This window comes from Quercus robur, chromosome 3, assembly GCF_932294415.1.
Source record: "Quercus robur chromosome 3, dhQueRobu3.1, whole genome shotgun sequence".
Lineage (NCBI taxonomy): Eukaryota > Viridiplantae > Streptophyta > Magnoliopsida > Fagales > Fagaceae > Quercus > Quercus robur.
This window is the reverse complement of record NC_065536.1, coordinates 61,103,918-61,119,263: the sequence shown is the minus strand read 5'-3', so window position 1 is coordinate 61,119,263 and position 15,346 is coordinate 61,103,918. Positions and strand designations below refer to the sequence as shown.

General features: G+C 32.9%; 1 protein-coding gene across 2 annotated transcripts; it reads right to left on the bottom strand.

Annotated features, from left to right (window-relative positions):
- Positions 1 to 3,812: 3,812 nt before the first annotated feature.
- Positions 3,813 to 14,966, bottom strand: LOC126718721 (alpha-amylase 3, chloroplastic). Of its 2 annotated transcripts, XM_050421044.1 has the most exons (14): positions 14,544 to 14,966; positions 13,790 to 13,834; positions 13,554 to 13,684; positions 13,336 to 13,390; positions 13,135 to 13,254; positions 12,875 to 13,004; positions 11,837 to 12,192; positions 9,933 to 10,588; positions 8,758 to 8,947; positions 7,636 to 7,742; positions 6,302 to 6,551; positions 5,580 to 5,702; positions 4,863 to 5,030; positions 3,813 to 4,358 (listed from the first exon to the last, which is right to left on the bottom strand). In XM_050421044.1, exons 1-14 carry the CDS (start codon positions 14,835 to 14,837, stop codon positions 4,197 to 4,199), a joined length of 2,787 nt encoding a protein of 928 aa, XP_050277001.1. In that variant the 5' UTR covers positions 14,838 to 14,966; the 3' UTR covers positions 3,813 to 4,196. The 2 variants fall into 2 exon arrangements, with proteins under 2 accessions (XP_050277001.1, XP_050277002.1); XM_050421045.1 differs by lacking the exon at positions 13,790 to 13,834 and having other exon boundaries at positions 14,544 to 14,965.
- Between the last annotated feature and the right edge of the window lie 380 nt (positions 14,967 to 15,346).

Here is a 15,346-nt window from a genome sequence, read left to right as displayed (position 1 = left end):
GCATATTGCATTACTCTCAACTCTTTTGACTTTGTTTTTTATTTTTTATTTTTTAGAAAAAAAAAATTTATAAAATTTATTTTTTAATGAAATATATTTAGTGAACAATAATTATTGGAAATTTTCATTTAAAGGTCTATTGTTTAAGGTATAATAATTTAAACCCCATAGTTTCTAAATTAACAAATTAAAAACCATGAGGGTTTAAAAAATAAGCTAAAATGTAAAATGTACCTTCTAAGTTTGACTAAAATTCATTTCAGTCCTTTAATTTTACTTTTGTTAATTGAGTCCTTTAAGTTTCAAAGTTATTCAATTCAGGCCTTTTGTCAAATTTTGTTTTTAAAAAAATTGTCATTAAGTATGCAATTAACTAATGAAAAAATATTTTGTGAAAAAAATTCTTACATAAAAAATCTATAAAATATTTTTATTAATTTTATAGATTTTTTTTCATGTGTAAAAAAATTTTTTATAGGCAATTTTTTAACAAAATTGAATAGAAAGCTTGAATTGAATAAATTTAAAACTTAAAGGACTTAATTGAATGAATTTGAAATTTAGAAAACTTAATTAAACAAATGTAAAGTTAGAAGAATAAAATTAATTTTAGTCAAACTTAAAGGGTGCACTTTGTATTTTAGCCTACTTTTTAAAACCTCACAATTTAATTTGATAATTTAGAAATTATAGGGTTTAATTTGTTATATTTAGTGAACAATAATTATTGAAAATTTTCATTTAAAGCTCTATTGTTTAAGGTATAACAAATTAAACCATATAATTTCAAAATTATCAAATTAAACCGAGAGGTTTTAAAAAGTAAATAAATAAAGAGTAACTGTTTAGTTTCAAAAATAATAAATTGAAGCTTAAGAATTCAAAAATAACAAATTAAACTCTCAATCTATATTAATTAAAATTAACTTAATCTTAATGTTGTTACACTTAATTGAACTAAGGTTTAATTTGATACTTTTTAAAATCTTAGGTTTAATTTCATAAGAAAAAACTTTAAAGGCATTATTGTTAAGGGATGAGATCATTGGATGACTTCAAAAAATAGCATTACAATACCTTTTTAATATTTAATATTCTCTCAAACAAGCTTTATGATTAGCCCAGAATATATTTCATTTTTTTAATTGGTAAATTATATACACATAATAACTTTTGAACTTATAACTCTACTTTCCATCCTCCCTATTTTTATAGTAAAAATGTGTCATTTGCGAAGCTCATTACTATTTTTTTTCTTCTTCTTTACTGATGTAAGATAACAGCAATCTAGGGTTGGATAAGATAACAGCAAAAGTCTCCCCTAATTGAGCCTTTTAGTCTATCAAAAAAGAAAAAAAAGATTGAACCTTTTAGAAAAATAATATTATTTTATTAAGATTTATTAAAAATAGCATTGTGAGAAGCTTTGTTTTCAAAACTCGATTTCAATTTTGTTGATATTACATGAGCTAACGGGGTAGCTTTCTGCATAGAACTCGGGAAAAATGGGCATTTGCCCCTAATTTACAAATTACGCAATAAAATGCCCTTGTTTTGAAATTAATTAGCAAAATACCCCTGTTTTTTAAACTCAATTTTAAAAAAATCAAGTTACTGGTAGAACTCGACATTAGTAATGTCGAATTCTATACATATTTTGTCACTTAATTTTATTTTGAAAATTTAAGTGAAACTCGACATTGCTAATGTTAAGTTTCACTTAAAAATATATATATAACTCGATTTTGAGGATATCGAGTTTTACACAGAACTCAATGTTGTTAAAATCGAATTTAAAAAATAAGGACATTTTGCTAAATAGTTTCAAAACAAAGATATTTTACTACATAGTTTGTAAATTAGGGACAAATGCCCATTTTCCCCATAGAATTCATCTATACTATCAATAATACAATTCTCTGTTTGAATTATCACCTTTTATTTTAAATTCAACCCCGGCCTTTATCCCCCACACCTCATAAGTACTCATACTTGTGAAGTAACCATCGCACCAAAGGTGTGCGGTGGTATATAATTTTAAAGTTAAAAACACAAACTAGTTAAAAGAGTAATTTACTATTTTTAAAAGGTGCCTTAGTTTTAGGCTTTTTTTTTCTTTCTCTTCTCTAATTTGAATTACCACCTTTTATTTTAAATTCAAATTTTGAAACTTTTATCAACTCTCACATAGAGAAAGATAAAAATAAATAAATAATTGAAAAAATTAGGACACTCACTCTATCTCACTTTTAAACACTATTCAAGAGTTTCAATTTCAATTAGTTTCTTCCATTCATATAAGCCACTAACTCATGTACAAATAACTAATTAAAATATATATATATATATATATATATCACATAAAGAAAGATCCTAAGAATTAGGAGACTTCTACATCTTATTTTTAGATAGAGAAATGATATATCCACAACATTTTTACAATAAATCTTAAATAGCGGATTGTTACTAGTTGTTATTGTTGGGTTAAAAAAGTGATCTCAGTGCTAAATTTAAATTTGAACCAATAACAACTAATCACCCATGATTTGTTGTGAAAATGTTGTAAAAATGTTGTAGACATAACACTTCTCTTTTAGATATTATGACACTAAACCCAAAACAAAAAATAAAAAAGAGTCATTACACACGCAAAGTACAGACTAGTATTTCTATAACACGATTTCTTTGCAGCCAATTTAAAACTCCAACCCAAACTATCTCCCTCTCCCTTTCCACCCACATGATTTCAGTTGTCCCTAAATCAACCTCTCTAAACACAATTTCGACCTTAAAATTACTGAGGAACACCTGTGTACAGCAAGACCATGCAAGTCCCCCAAACAAATTCAACCTCTTCCACCCTCACAATTTCAGCCTTAAATCTATCTGTCACTCCCTTTGTTCCAACTCTCTCTTTCCATTACGTTGCTCTCTCAACCCTTTTGTTCAACCTCACACTCCTTCCGCCACTCTTTCAATCGGGCTTTGCTCAACCTCCCTCTCTCTTTCCGCCGCTCTTAACATAGGAAAATATGTGCCATTGAATTATTAGTTTTTACAGCCAAATAAGATAAAGCTGACTTGTGAAATATCTTAAATTTTGTTATGCAAATTTGAGGAATTTAACATTTTAGTCCTTCCATTAATAACAGTTATAAAATATTCCAAATTTTGAAAAGATTCTTTTAACCAAATTCTAACCACCATTTGGTGACAATGAATATTATTTAACTAAATAAATTTTCACTAATCATGGGTAAGGTTTGGTCAAGGAAAACTTTTCAAAATTTGAAATATTCTATTAGACTATTACTACTGTTAATGAAAATACTAATGTGTTGATTTTCTCAAATCTCAAGGGAGGGGAGAGTCATTTTCAATCCTCAAGAAAGGCTTTTGAAATAAGGGCAAAGATGCATGTTATTTCATCCTGTTTGTAAGTGATGCCCAAGCTTTTTTTCTCATCTTTTACCAGATAGACGTACCGTAAACTGGAAAAGTTTTTAGCATTTGCTAACCAGTTTAGTACATTTCAAAATCTGTATCTTCTTATTGGCAGGGCTCATTTGCAAACTTGTTTTTCTGGAGCCATCATTATACATCAGGCGTAGACATAAGACATCCACATTCAGATTTCCCAGGCAAGAGAAAAGAAGCCAATCCCTACTATAGATAAGAGTGATCTCTCATCTTCTTGCCGTGAATTTTTATGCAAATAAATCCACCTTTTTTTCTTTCGACTTGCACATCAATTGCATAATCAAGTCAAAATTTTGCCTCAAAGCATACAAGGCATATAAACACTAAGTACAGGAATAGAATAGGTGATTTATATTGTTCCACTGATGAGAACAATTTAATATACTCATCTCTTATGATAGATGATTTGTTTTACAAAATTATACAATAGTGTAGGTATAATTATTTTATTTTACATGTTTATATAGAAAATGTTTCCACGGTGCCATGATAGTACCCCACTGTCAGCCCTTAGTCAAGTTGCTCTTAACCTGGCCTCTATGTCAGGAAAAGAATGGCAGAACCAACTTCAATAGGAGTACGCAACCAATCCACCATCGTGAACAAGTATTTTATTCTTGTGGTGCTCTTCAACTTGCTTTGTAGGAAAAAAACTAAGCAAACACCACCTGTAATGGACTTTATATACTAAAATACACAAGTGAAATCGTTGTGTTCTATGAAGATGATTCCCAGACCTTGTAATCTTTTCCCTCGCAGGCTGAAGACCATTTTTGCTGCCCACTTGGGGGTTCATAATGACCTGGTCCTATCTTAACCGCAACTTTTTCATCAATAATAGCCGCATACACATCCCTTTCAGCCTTAGTAATTTTAATCTAGATTAAACAATATCACAAATGAAGTCAGTATTTCAAAATCGTTTTCTGTTCAATTTTTATGTACAGACTTGGCTTTAACTTGCCCATGTAGAACAACAGCATCCTATTTTCATCAATGGAAGTCATAAACAATAACTGTGAATTTGGTGCCAACAAAAAATTAGAGAAACCAAAATGTATTGAAATAGCATGTTTTCGCTGTTATAATTCTGAACAGTATTAAGATGGTATTAGCCAACAATGACAGTTATACTAGAGACCAATTAAGTGGATTGTTCAATGTCTTGGGGGTAATACTACTAAGAAGTAAAAATTTAAATTGCAGTTTCTATTAATTTTTTAAATCTGTCTTCTTTCCCTATATCCATATGATTTTGACTAGCTTTATTCTTCAGTTCTTTTATGTATGAAAAGAAAATTGTAACAAACATTTGCTTGTTTATGGAATGTTTTCTATGCACATCATGATGCCAACAATTGGAGCCAATGATTGACACTTACTATACTGCGACAATGGAGTTTGTTCCGGTTTCTTATAGAGATTAGAGCTTCGATTTCAGAACGGTAGTGAGAGAAAATGTGGTCGAAGAACACTGTGGGTGTTCCAGGATGAGTCAGAATATAAGCATATCCTTGCATTTCCTTTCCACGTGGGAATCTCCAATGGCCCTGCAGGACAAAGAATAGAAAAAGGTAATATATGTGAGTGCAATAACACTTAACAATTCCAAATTGAGACAATAGCATCACAAAACATGTTTAAACACAGTCTTGTTCTTTCCTAATACTAGTAAGAGAATTGTACGCTGAATCTTATTCTTTCCTAATTCCAGTAAGTTAAAATTGAAAGCTGGTCCAAGATTTATGGTACCGCTTCCACAAATTACCAGCAGAAAAATGTCCTTGTGTCCCAAGGTCTTCATTTTTAAGATTTTACAGAATTTCGTATGAACCTTAAACCTGAAATGAAGAGTAACCCTTAATTTGGGGTCTAAGTAATTGTAGAGAAAGGCATATCTTCATTCTCAGTTTTTATATGCTAGACTAGAACCAATTTTCTACTTAGCTGTTAATTTGGTTATTAGCTGTATTTTTTTTCATTCTTCAATGAAAATTGTTTTTTTCTTTTTTTTATCAATATTCTTCAATGAAAAATGTTTATCAGCAGACAAAAAGTGACAGATAGAATGGAAATTTCAAAATGGAAGATGTTTAAACCTGAGTAGAACCAGTATCATGATTCTCTATAAAGGTAACAGCACGCGATGGCCACCATCCAACAACCCCAGGAGGCTTTCCCTTTGAATCTGATAATCGCCAATATTCACATCTTTCCAGTGTCTGTATAAAATAAATGTATTATTTAAGTATAGACCATCCACCTTATATTGCACCTTATAAAAAGGGTTACCCAGTGTAAGTACCATCAAAGTTGGTTCCTAATTGTAGAGATAAAATTCCACCTTATGCATGCATATGAAATTGTGAGAAGGGAGGTATGCTATTAGGAGTTCTAGCAAGGTGGCAATTTTTTTTTATTATGTAAACCTCACATATTGCAGGGTCATAGAGACACCGCTTCCATAGGAACAACCACAAAGAATTGTGGCATAACTGCAAGCTATATAGTCTACGAACATCTCTCCCTCAATTTATGGATACCAAATCACTTCATTGTTTCTTTAATTAAGATATGAACACACAAGTCAATAGAATCACCATACAACAACAACAACAACAACAAAGCCTTATTCCAAAATTAAATTATAAATCATTTAATCTAATAATTATTTTTACTTGAAACAATAATTGAGACATTTATAATGATAACAAAAACAAAATTGGCTCTCAATTGTTTAGTCCATAGAAAACACAGTTAATTGATACAATATCCTCTAATATTCCTAATGGGACAAAGAATTGTCCCCATGAATACTTACTGCATGAAGAATCCCTTTCGTTGTGACATCAAATGCACCAGCAGTTCCATTAGTTGCGTTGATCCAGTCAATAATTCTCTGCCTATGCGCATCTTGATTGTGATCCATTTCACCATATGTATAACTGAGGGAATCCCAATACTCCCCAACAGCAAAGGAAGGTTCACTTACATCTATGTAATCTTTGACATAACCACCCCAAAATCCTCTGACGAAATCAAGCCTCCATCCATCATACCCAATTTCTTTCCTGTGGATCACATGTTGAAGCAAAATTATACAACTAAATTCTTAACACAACAATATTTACAGAAACATATGCACCAGAGAGAGAATGCATGTTTATAAGAAGTGGAGCTCGAATTACATTTTAAACACCACCAATGCACAACTGACTTCATAATATGATGAGGCAAGAGATAAGAGAAAGTTATTAAATTATAAGAAACCTTCAAGTAATAGATTTTTGCAGCAATCTCCAGCCCAACATTTTAAGGTTTAGAAAGATTATGCATCATCCGTCAAATTAACTTGGAATAAGAATTTGATTAATATCATGAAGGACATTTATTTACTGTATTAGGCAATACTCTAATTGACTACACCTCTGAAGTCCAGAAACAACCAAGGGTCCTCTCAAGCATTCATTTTTTATGAAGTCATTTTTCTATGAAGAAAACATGGTGTTTTTACTGTCACGGGATTGGATCATCACCTCTTAGGCAACTTTAAGAAAATGCTTTGAGATGCCTCTAGAGGTGCTGTGATCAAGAATCAACCCCAGCTTTCTTTATGTCATGACTCAAGTCTACTTTGTGCGTTTGTGTAAGGGGAGGAGAGAGAGAGAGAGATTTAACTTGCTGATATATCAGGGATTGCTAGAATAATGTTCTTTTTTTTTACGTAAATAAATTCATTAAAAAAAAGAAGGCACTCCCAATACGCAGGCTGTTCACAAAAGACAAATCACTAATTCACCATTACCAAACAGCTTAAGCTTCTTAGATAAGAGATTATTTATCATGGTATCAGAGCAAGTCATCTTAAGTTTGAACATTATCTCTACTATACCTTCCATTTAAAAGTAAAAAAATGCCACATGTTGAGTTGCACTTATTGAATGGTCATTTGGACCCACATGTGAAAGAAAGAATTATAATAATGGTTTGATGATTAATTCACCATTGTCTAACTTAAACAGAAGTGGTATTTTATGAGTAATTATTTAGACGAGTTCCTTTTAAAGATACTTTTCAACTCTATTGATACAAAAAGAATATGTCTCTCTCAGAAATGTTCCTCAGAAATTCAAGAAAATAGCCCCAACTGCTCACCTCAGCCAACATAACCATTCTTTTAGATCCTTCCTCACAAATTCTTGTGAATGATCAATGTTTGGAGCAGCGTGGAAATTATCTCCACTACTCTTGTTGCCTCTGCCCTGTACGACACAAACAAGGTACTTTATATATCTAAAAACACACGCTAGTATTCTTCCCAACAATGATAAATTGCAAATATAGCATAGGAAAGTAGTGTCATAAATAAAGCATGCATGTTAATTCAGAAATATGTTGGCAATTCTGAAAGCTGCAAGGTTGCCCAATTCTATAGCATAAAAAATTGCAAGTTTCAATGTTCATTAGGTCTAAAAATTTTAATCATATGACAATAAAGATCAAGCCCTTCAAACAAGCTTCGAACCTTCTACTCCTAGAAGTATGAGTCAGATAAACAAGATCTTTTCCTCTCTCAAAGGGTGTAGGCTGCTGTGTTGAAAAGATGACTATTCAATAGGCCTATTATTTATTGGTATTCTCAACTGGCTTGGGCTATCAGGAAGCTGAAGGGAAAAAAATTTCAGCAGGTAGTTGGAAGCTTGCTTGGTCTGGTGTAATTAATCCCCATTGGAAAGATGGGCACGCTAGAATCCATGGGTAAAAGATAAGTATTGAATATCAGTTGGTGCAAAGAATGCTATTTGATCTTAGAGGCAGATTGTCTTGGTGCAAGAATATAAGGAACACTACCAAAATAGAATCCTCTGCAATTTTTGGAGAATTCAATTCTCTGTTTTTTATGTTAGTTGTCAGTTTGGAGTGCTGTTTAGTTTAGTTTTGAGCTGTGGGGTCAGCTTTGGCTGGTGGTAGTTCACTCTCTGGCTTTGTTGATTGCCTCTGCTGTTCTTGCAGCATTCTTTATTCTGCTTAGGATGTGGGCCTACTTGATTTGCTTGGCTTATTTCTGTGTTTGCTGCTCATACAGCTTGTTGTACTTTTGCCTTGGTTAATGAAAACTTTCCATTCATAAACTAAAAAAATAAATAAAAAAACAACAAAAAACTTTAAGATTACAATGCAACTTTGTCTTAGGAAAACATTCCATGAATTATGAAATAGAGTTCCCAAGACCGATAATTCAAAAAAAAAAGTGGGAACCATGGTAAAATAAAGCACCTGAAAATGTGGATCATCTGCAACAACTGCACGATCATCCCAATTTAAACGGCCACCATAGATATTCCAAATACCATTCTGATTCTTATAGTGTGCACAGCGGTGATTCAAGACAGCATCTCCAAGAACTTTAATACCAACTTCATGAAATTTCTTCACAACTTCTTTCAGCTGATCAATATTTCCATATCTGAATCATAAACCATAACAGCAACAAATATTAATCACGGGATTCTATTATTCTGATATCACCTATCATATTTCATACAGAAAAAAGTACATAGAAAACAATATAGATTTTTAAAGGTGACACATCTCTACTCACTAATAATAATAAGTATACCATCATTCAAGCAATTAAGTTTGGAAGTCCAACCAATTCTGCTCACTACCAATCATATATACACCAGTCAATCAGATGTCCCTAAGCTATACAGGACCTAATCTTCTTTTTTGTGAAAGAAACGTTTTAGTTATAATTAAGATAAAAGTACACAAAACCCCCCTTGTGGTTTCCCCTAAGAACACAGAACCCCTTGAGGTTTTGACTGTTATCCCCTCTGCAGTATTGTTTTACACTATGTTTGGCTTGGGGGAAAAAGGAGGGAAAGGAAGAGAAATTAAATGTTTTCTACTGTTTGGATAGCATGAAAAAAATAAAATAAAATAAAATAAAAAGAAGCTAAATGTGATGAAAAACTTATCACTTTGGCTTACATTTTTCCCTTCACCTTTATTCTTTTTCTCTTCTCTTCCATTCCCTTCCCTCAAACCAAACATGGGATTAATGTGTAAGCCCCAATAATTATGTAACACCTAACCCTTCTTGGGTTTTGAGTGTAACACAACCCCCCCCCCCCCCCCCCCTCTTGTGGTATTATTTTTAGGTGAAAATACAACTTCAAATATGGACACATGTCATAACATGAACAACTCCCCTTTATTTTAACAGATGTCTAACAGTTTACAAGTAACACTATATCATAGAGGGGTAAGTATTACATTCAAAACTTCAGGAGTTCCATGTTTTATGGATAAACCACAAGTATTTGAGCACTTTTCCCTATAATTAATGAAAGAGTTCAATAACAAGCTGAGAATTCTTTCAATAAAAACCACAACACAGATTCTGTAGGAGGTGGTACACAGATTATGTATTTAAAAATTTAAAATACCTGGAATTTAGATTATATAAATCCCTTGGCATATATCCTTCAGGTGATATAGATTCTGTAGGTGGTGGTAACCATAGCACAGTGAAACCAATTGAAGATAACTCTGCAGTTTTTTCTATCAGCTCCATGTACCATCTTCCAGATTTATGAGATTCCCAGTTAAATCCTTGGCACAATATTTCGAACCCTGTGCCTGTCCCTGAGCATATTTTGACTGGAGATATTTGTTCCTTGGATTCAACAACAGCTTCCTCTGTGAATGTTGGAACAGAGCTTCTGAAGATACTATAGGCTTCAGCAGCCAGTTTTTCAATTTCTTGAAGAATACTTTCTTGTGCTTCTTTACTTTTGATCTTTTGGCTCTTCTCAGAGGAAATGTCACCTACCAAGTTCCTTATTTCCTTAATTATTCCATTAGTATATTTACTAAGAGATCCTTCTTGATTTTCTTTTGCATTCTTTTCGGGTATCTGTGTGCCTTCAGATAGACTCTGTGTGGATCTAGCAGACAAGCTAGAACTTGAGAGGGGGATGTAGAAGTCATTTCCCATACAGTTCAACCAAGTGTTTTCATTTAGCTTGAGCACAAAAAGAAATCCTTCAAGTCCTTCTTCTACAGTAAACGATCCCCAACAACCATCACCACCCTCTTTTGGCTGCAGAACATGTTACCCATGTAAATAAAATTAAGAAAGAAGATAAATCATTCTTAAAAGCTTAAGACTAAAAATTAAGATGGCAGAATTGAGACATCCCAATTCAAAGTTTCCATAGAAGTATAGCATAGGGGAGGACACAAGTAATACCAAAACAATCTTTGATAAGAATTTTTTGAGGCAATTCCAAAACTTTCTTTTTCCCTCAGTAGAATTTAAGTGATACTAAAAACTTTAGTACAAGTAATTGCAAGTATAATAATGCTTTCATATCAGACCTTACATGAGTTCTTGTCAGCATCATCTATGATCAATGTATACATATCAGGTACATCTAAAATTTTATTTAAAAAATAAAAATATCCTCCCATATTCTAGTCTAAATCATGCTTGCAGATCGAGATTCCATCTCCCAATTGGTAGATATAATTATAATTCACAATACGAATTTGTTATGCCTGAAGGTTTACTAATCATTAAAAGAGATAAATAACACAGTAAAAAGACCCTAACATCAAATTGGAGGAAAGGAGCAAAAAGAATGACAAAGTCACATGACATGATAGAGGAAGCACAAGCTTGCACTTTTAACTCCATAAAACCAGAATTACTTTTCTTTTTTTTTTCCCGAATCAATTATAAGACAGTTACCTTCAGCAAAACTCAACATCTATAATGTCACCACACAAAAACAAAAGTGACATTCCAGAATTGGAAACGTTTTTAGTCAATCAAAACACAGACACACCTCTAGAGAATGCATGAAAGGTTTAACAAGCTTAGCAATATTGTGATGGACCTGATGGTTATATAAATTTAGAATATATACATGAACATATGTTTAACCCCAAGGATAGCACAAACGACTAGGGATCATGCCTCATTAAGTGGAGATCACAAGTTTGAATCTCCCCCTAAAACTTCCCCTTGGGGCCAAACTCACTAATTAAAATATATATATATATATATATATATGCATGGAGCCTATGTTTGTCTGCTATTTGTCAATATGGTTGTATTTACATATTTGGTGAGTAGATAACTATTTTATTAAGAAAAGTGGAATGGCCTTCACTATACCGGAGGTTCACCTTAAATTTTACTCAAAGTTCAAAGAATCAAGAAAGTCTAAAAAAGATAATAGGATGGAAAGCTGTCCAAAGCATTATACAAAAGCTCCACTCTTAAAACTTAAAAGTCCGGTTATTCCTATCATGCCAAATAATCCACATTATTTAGATGCTATACCTGTAATCGAGTCCGCAAAGCCTTGTCCTTGAATGATATTGTTTCTGGTGGATATGGGGCAGCAGGAATTTCCCACTTTTTAGCACCATCTAGACAAACTCCCCAGTGAATAACAACATCTCCAGGTAGATCAGTTTCTACATGTAGATGATTTTTAGCAGTCTCAGGGCACTTTCTAACAGAAACAGTGACCGAGTTATCAACAGAAACTTGTTTTGCAATGGGCTGCTCATCATAAAACTTTTCTAGGCTCCTACTTTCTTGTTTAGGGTCTCTGGAATTGGTGCTGTTGTCTGGACCAGTAGTAGCCGATGCTTCTCCTTTGAGGATCAAGCTAGATAGCGGGCCAAAAGCCCCTAGGTTTCAAGTAGAGCCAAGAAATTTCCTGTCAGATGATTGTTGAATATAGAATACATAGGAGAGTACAGTTACTAAGAAAACAATAGAATATCATTCACCACCCACCCATGACACACCTCCTCCCAAACCCATTACAGTAGGCAGTCTACCACTTAGCTGCAATAAGGCAAATAGGATCAACTTTCCAAATTGATTCATATATAATGTATGTAAAAGGAGGTGTTAGGGAACAAATCAGGTTTCCATCTTCAGCAGTTCAATATTAAAAACATAGTACAAGTATTCACACACTCAACTCAAATAAAAAATTAAAAGGAAATAACAGATAGAAAACATGCTTTTAACAGCATCTAATTCCCATTACAGCAACAACTGCATCTAAGATCAAAAGGAAGCTATAAACGAGTAACAATACTTTTATTTCTATTGACTCTGTTATGCCTTTCAGCAAGTGGATCTTATTAAGAAACTGTCTCTCCATTTGACACAACTTCATTCTAATATAGATGTAGTGTACACAATTAGACTCACATGTTTGCTTACGAGTTACAGTTACACCATGTCTGGAAGAGAACACAAAGTAATTCAGACAGGATCCAAATTTATGTGAGTAAATGGAACCATAATATTAAAAATGGATAAATCAAGTGAATGATGGTATATAATAATTCCTACAACCTGGCCATATACTGAAGCCCCATTTTGCTCCTGCTATATCGCTATCAGGCCGATCATCTTGAACATAGTCCACAAGAGGCACCTTAAAATCTCTCCCTCTGTGCTGATACCAAGCTCCAGTTTCATCGTCCTGCACCACCAACACCCCCAAACAAAATGAAAAAGTAAAATATATTTTACCAAAAAAGCTTCATAAACATCCAGCAAATTTTTACATAATGAACTGACATTCTCAACAGCTAACTGTTTAAAATAAGAACCTTCAAAACAAAATTTATTGCAGCAATTTCGCTATTGGGGCTGAGATCAATCTTCACTTCGTAAAATCCATCTCCTTCCGATGACGATGATTTCTTCATGGGTGTCTCTATTGCATAGTCCTGAAAAATATTTTGTTTTCCATATTCTTATTTGCAATACAAAAGTGGCTCAGTACACGATCTTAATAAACCAATACATACCTTGATGGGGATCGAATCTGGGGGTCTCATTTGAGTAGGAGGTTGATCCCATTCACTGCAAAAAATTTATCAACAGATCTTTCATCAGTCTTCAGATAACCATTACCGGTTAATCATTTTAACAATACCATATACTTTATAGTTTATACTTGAATTCTATGTAGGCATCTTCATAAGGCACATAATTACATAATCGAATAATCCAAAAGCACGCATACCTGCCAACATCGCCGACATACGAAACTCCCCAGTGAAGAATCCATTTCCCAGGAAGATTACAACCTACAGTTAGCTGCCAAATCTGACTATTTTTCACCTGATCTAGTCGGACGAAGATCTTTCCCTCCACCTACCATCCAAGTCAATCATAGGAACCTTTTTTTAAATCAGATTAAAACCTTGAATTCTTTCAATCTGCTGCTGAGAAAATAGAGTATTGAGTCTATTGACGTACAATTTTGAGTTTTTTATGCACGTCATTTCTTTCTCCCTTCACACTCTAGTAAGCCATAAAAAAATATAATAAATAATTAATTAAAAATTAAAGAAAGGATATATATAGCTTCCAATTAAATTTTTAAAGTTCTGTTTGATTGCTGAGAAAACCAAAAGAAAAAAAAAAAAAAAAAACCCTTTCCTTGTGGAGAATCTTCGCAATTAAGTTCTCCTACAACTATTTTCAAGTGATCTAATAAGTTCAAATTTTCATTTTCTTAAAAAGAAATTTGTAGAGCTTCAAGTTTCACACTTTCTTTTCCAACACTTTCTCAGGAACCAAACAGAAACCAGACCAAAAAAAAAAAAAAAAACATAAATAATTAAAAGTTATATAGCTTTTAATCAGCTTTTAAAGTTCTGTTTGATTGCTAATGAAACATAGGAACTCAAATCTAAAAATCAAGAAAATCTTTCCTCTTTAGAGAATCTCCTAAATTAAGCTCTTCTACAACTATTTCCATTCGATCTTAAACTTCAATTTTTTTTTTTCATTTTCCTTGTAGAAAATCTAGTCAATTAACTTTTAAAATTCTGTTTGATCGCCGAGAAAACAGAGGGAAGAAAGAACAAAAAACAGAATCTAGAAAAAGAAAATTATTGAACAATTATTGCAATTTAATCTAATTTGAATTCTTTCATTTTCTTCAAGTTTCATGTTCCAATCATTTTCCAGGGGACCAAACAGAAAATAAACAAAAACAAAATCAAACCGTTTCAGTTCGTTTGAGAGGGAAAGTCTCCTTGAAGAAAAGCTCAGCGGATTCGAAGGTCTGAACGACGGCGGTTTCGGCGGTGGAGGCAGCTTTAACAACAACATGAGAATGCTTTGGAGCTCTGAAGTTGCAGAAGCGTCGAGAATGGAAGAAGAGCTTAGTCTGAGTCAGAGTCTGAGTCTGAGGCGAGCAATTCAATGAACCAGGTTTGAATGCTTTGGATTTGGGACTGTACTTAGGGTTCTCTCTAAGACTGTGGTGCTGTAGAGAACCTATGCTAACGGTCGACATGGTTGACAGAAATTGAGAGAGCAAGCCAGAGCTTTTTCACAATTATAGAAAGAGAGGGGTTATAGATTCACTTGCGAGAATTGTTGCAAGATACTTATAGGAGTTGTGGACAACAAAAATTTAGCACTTTTTCTATTTCTTTATGTGATATTTTTACAGAAAGTGGGGAACCTTTTTTTTACTTTTTCTGTTCAGCTTCTACCTTCAACGTCGTTTTCCGTTTCACAGTCACTGTTTCTTTTCCTTATACACACAATCTAACGATATCGTTCCCGTTTGGCTTATCAGCTTTGCGTCTGCGTTTTTTTTGGTTTTTTTTGGGAAGCGCGTTTCTATTGTTGGTGGCTTTTTCTGTCGGTTTTGTGGATTGTTTATGGACCCATAAATCACTTTTTTTTCAACAAAATTTTTATTAAAATAGGTACTATTTATATACTTAAAAATTATTTTTCTTTTTTACTCTTCTAAAAAATTATACTATATTTTTGACTTTTTATACAGCATTTTAT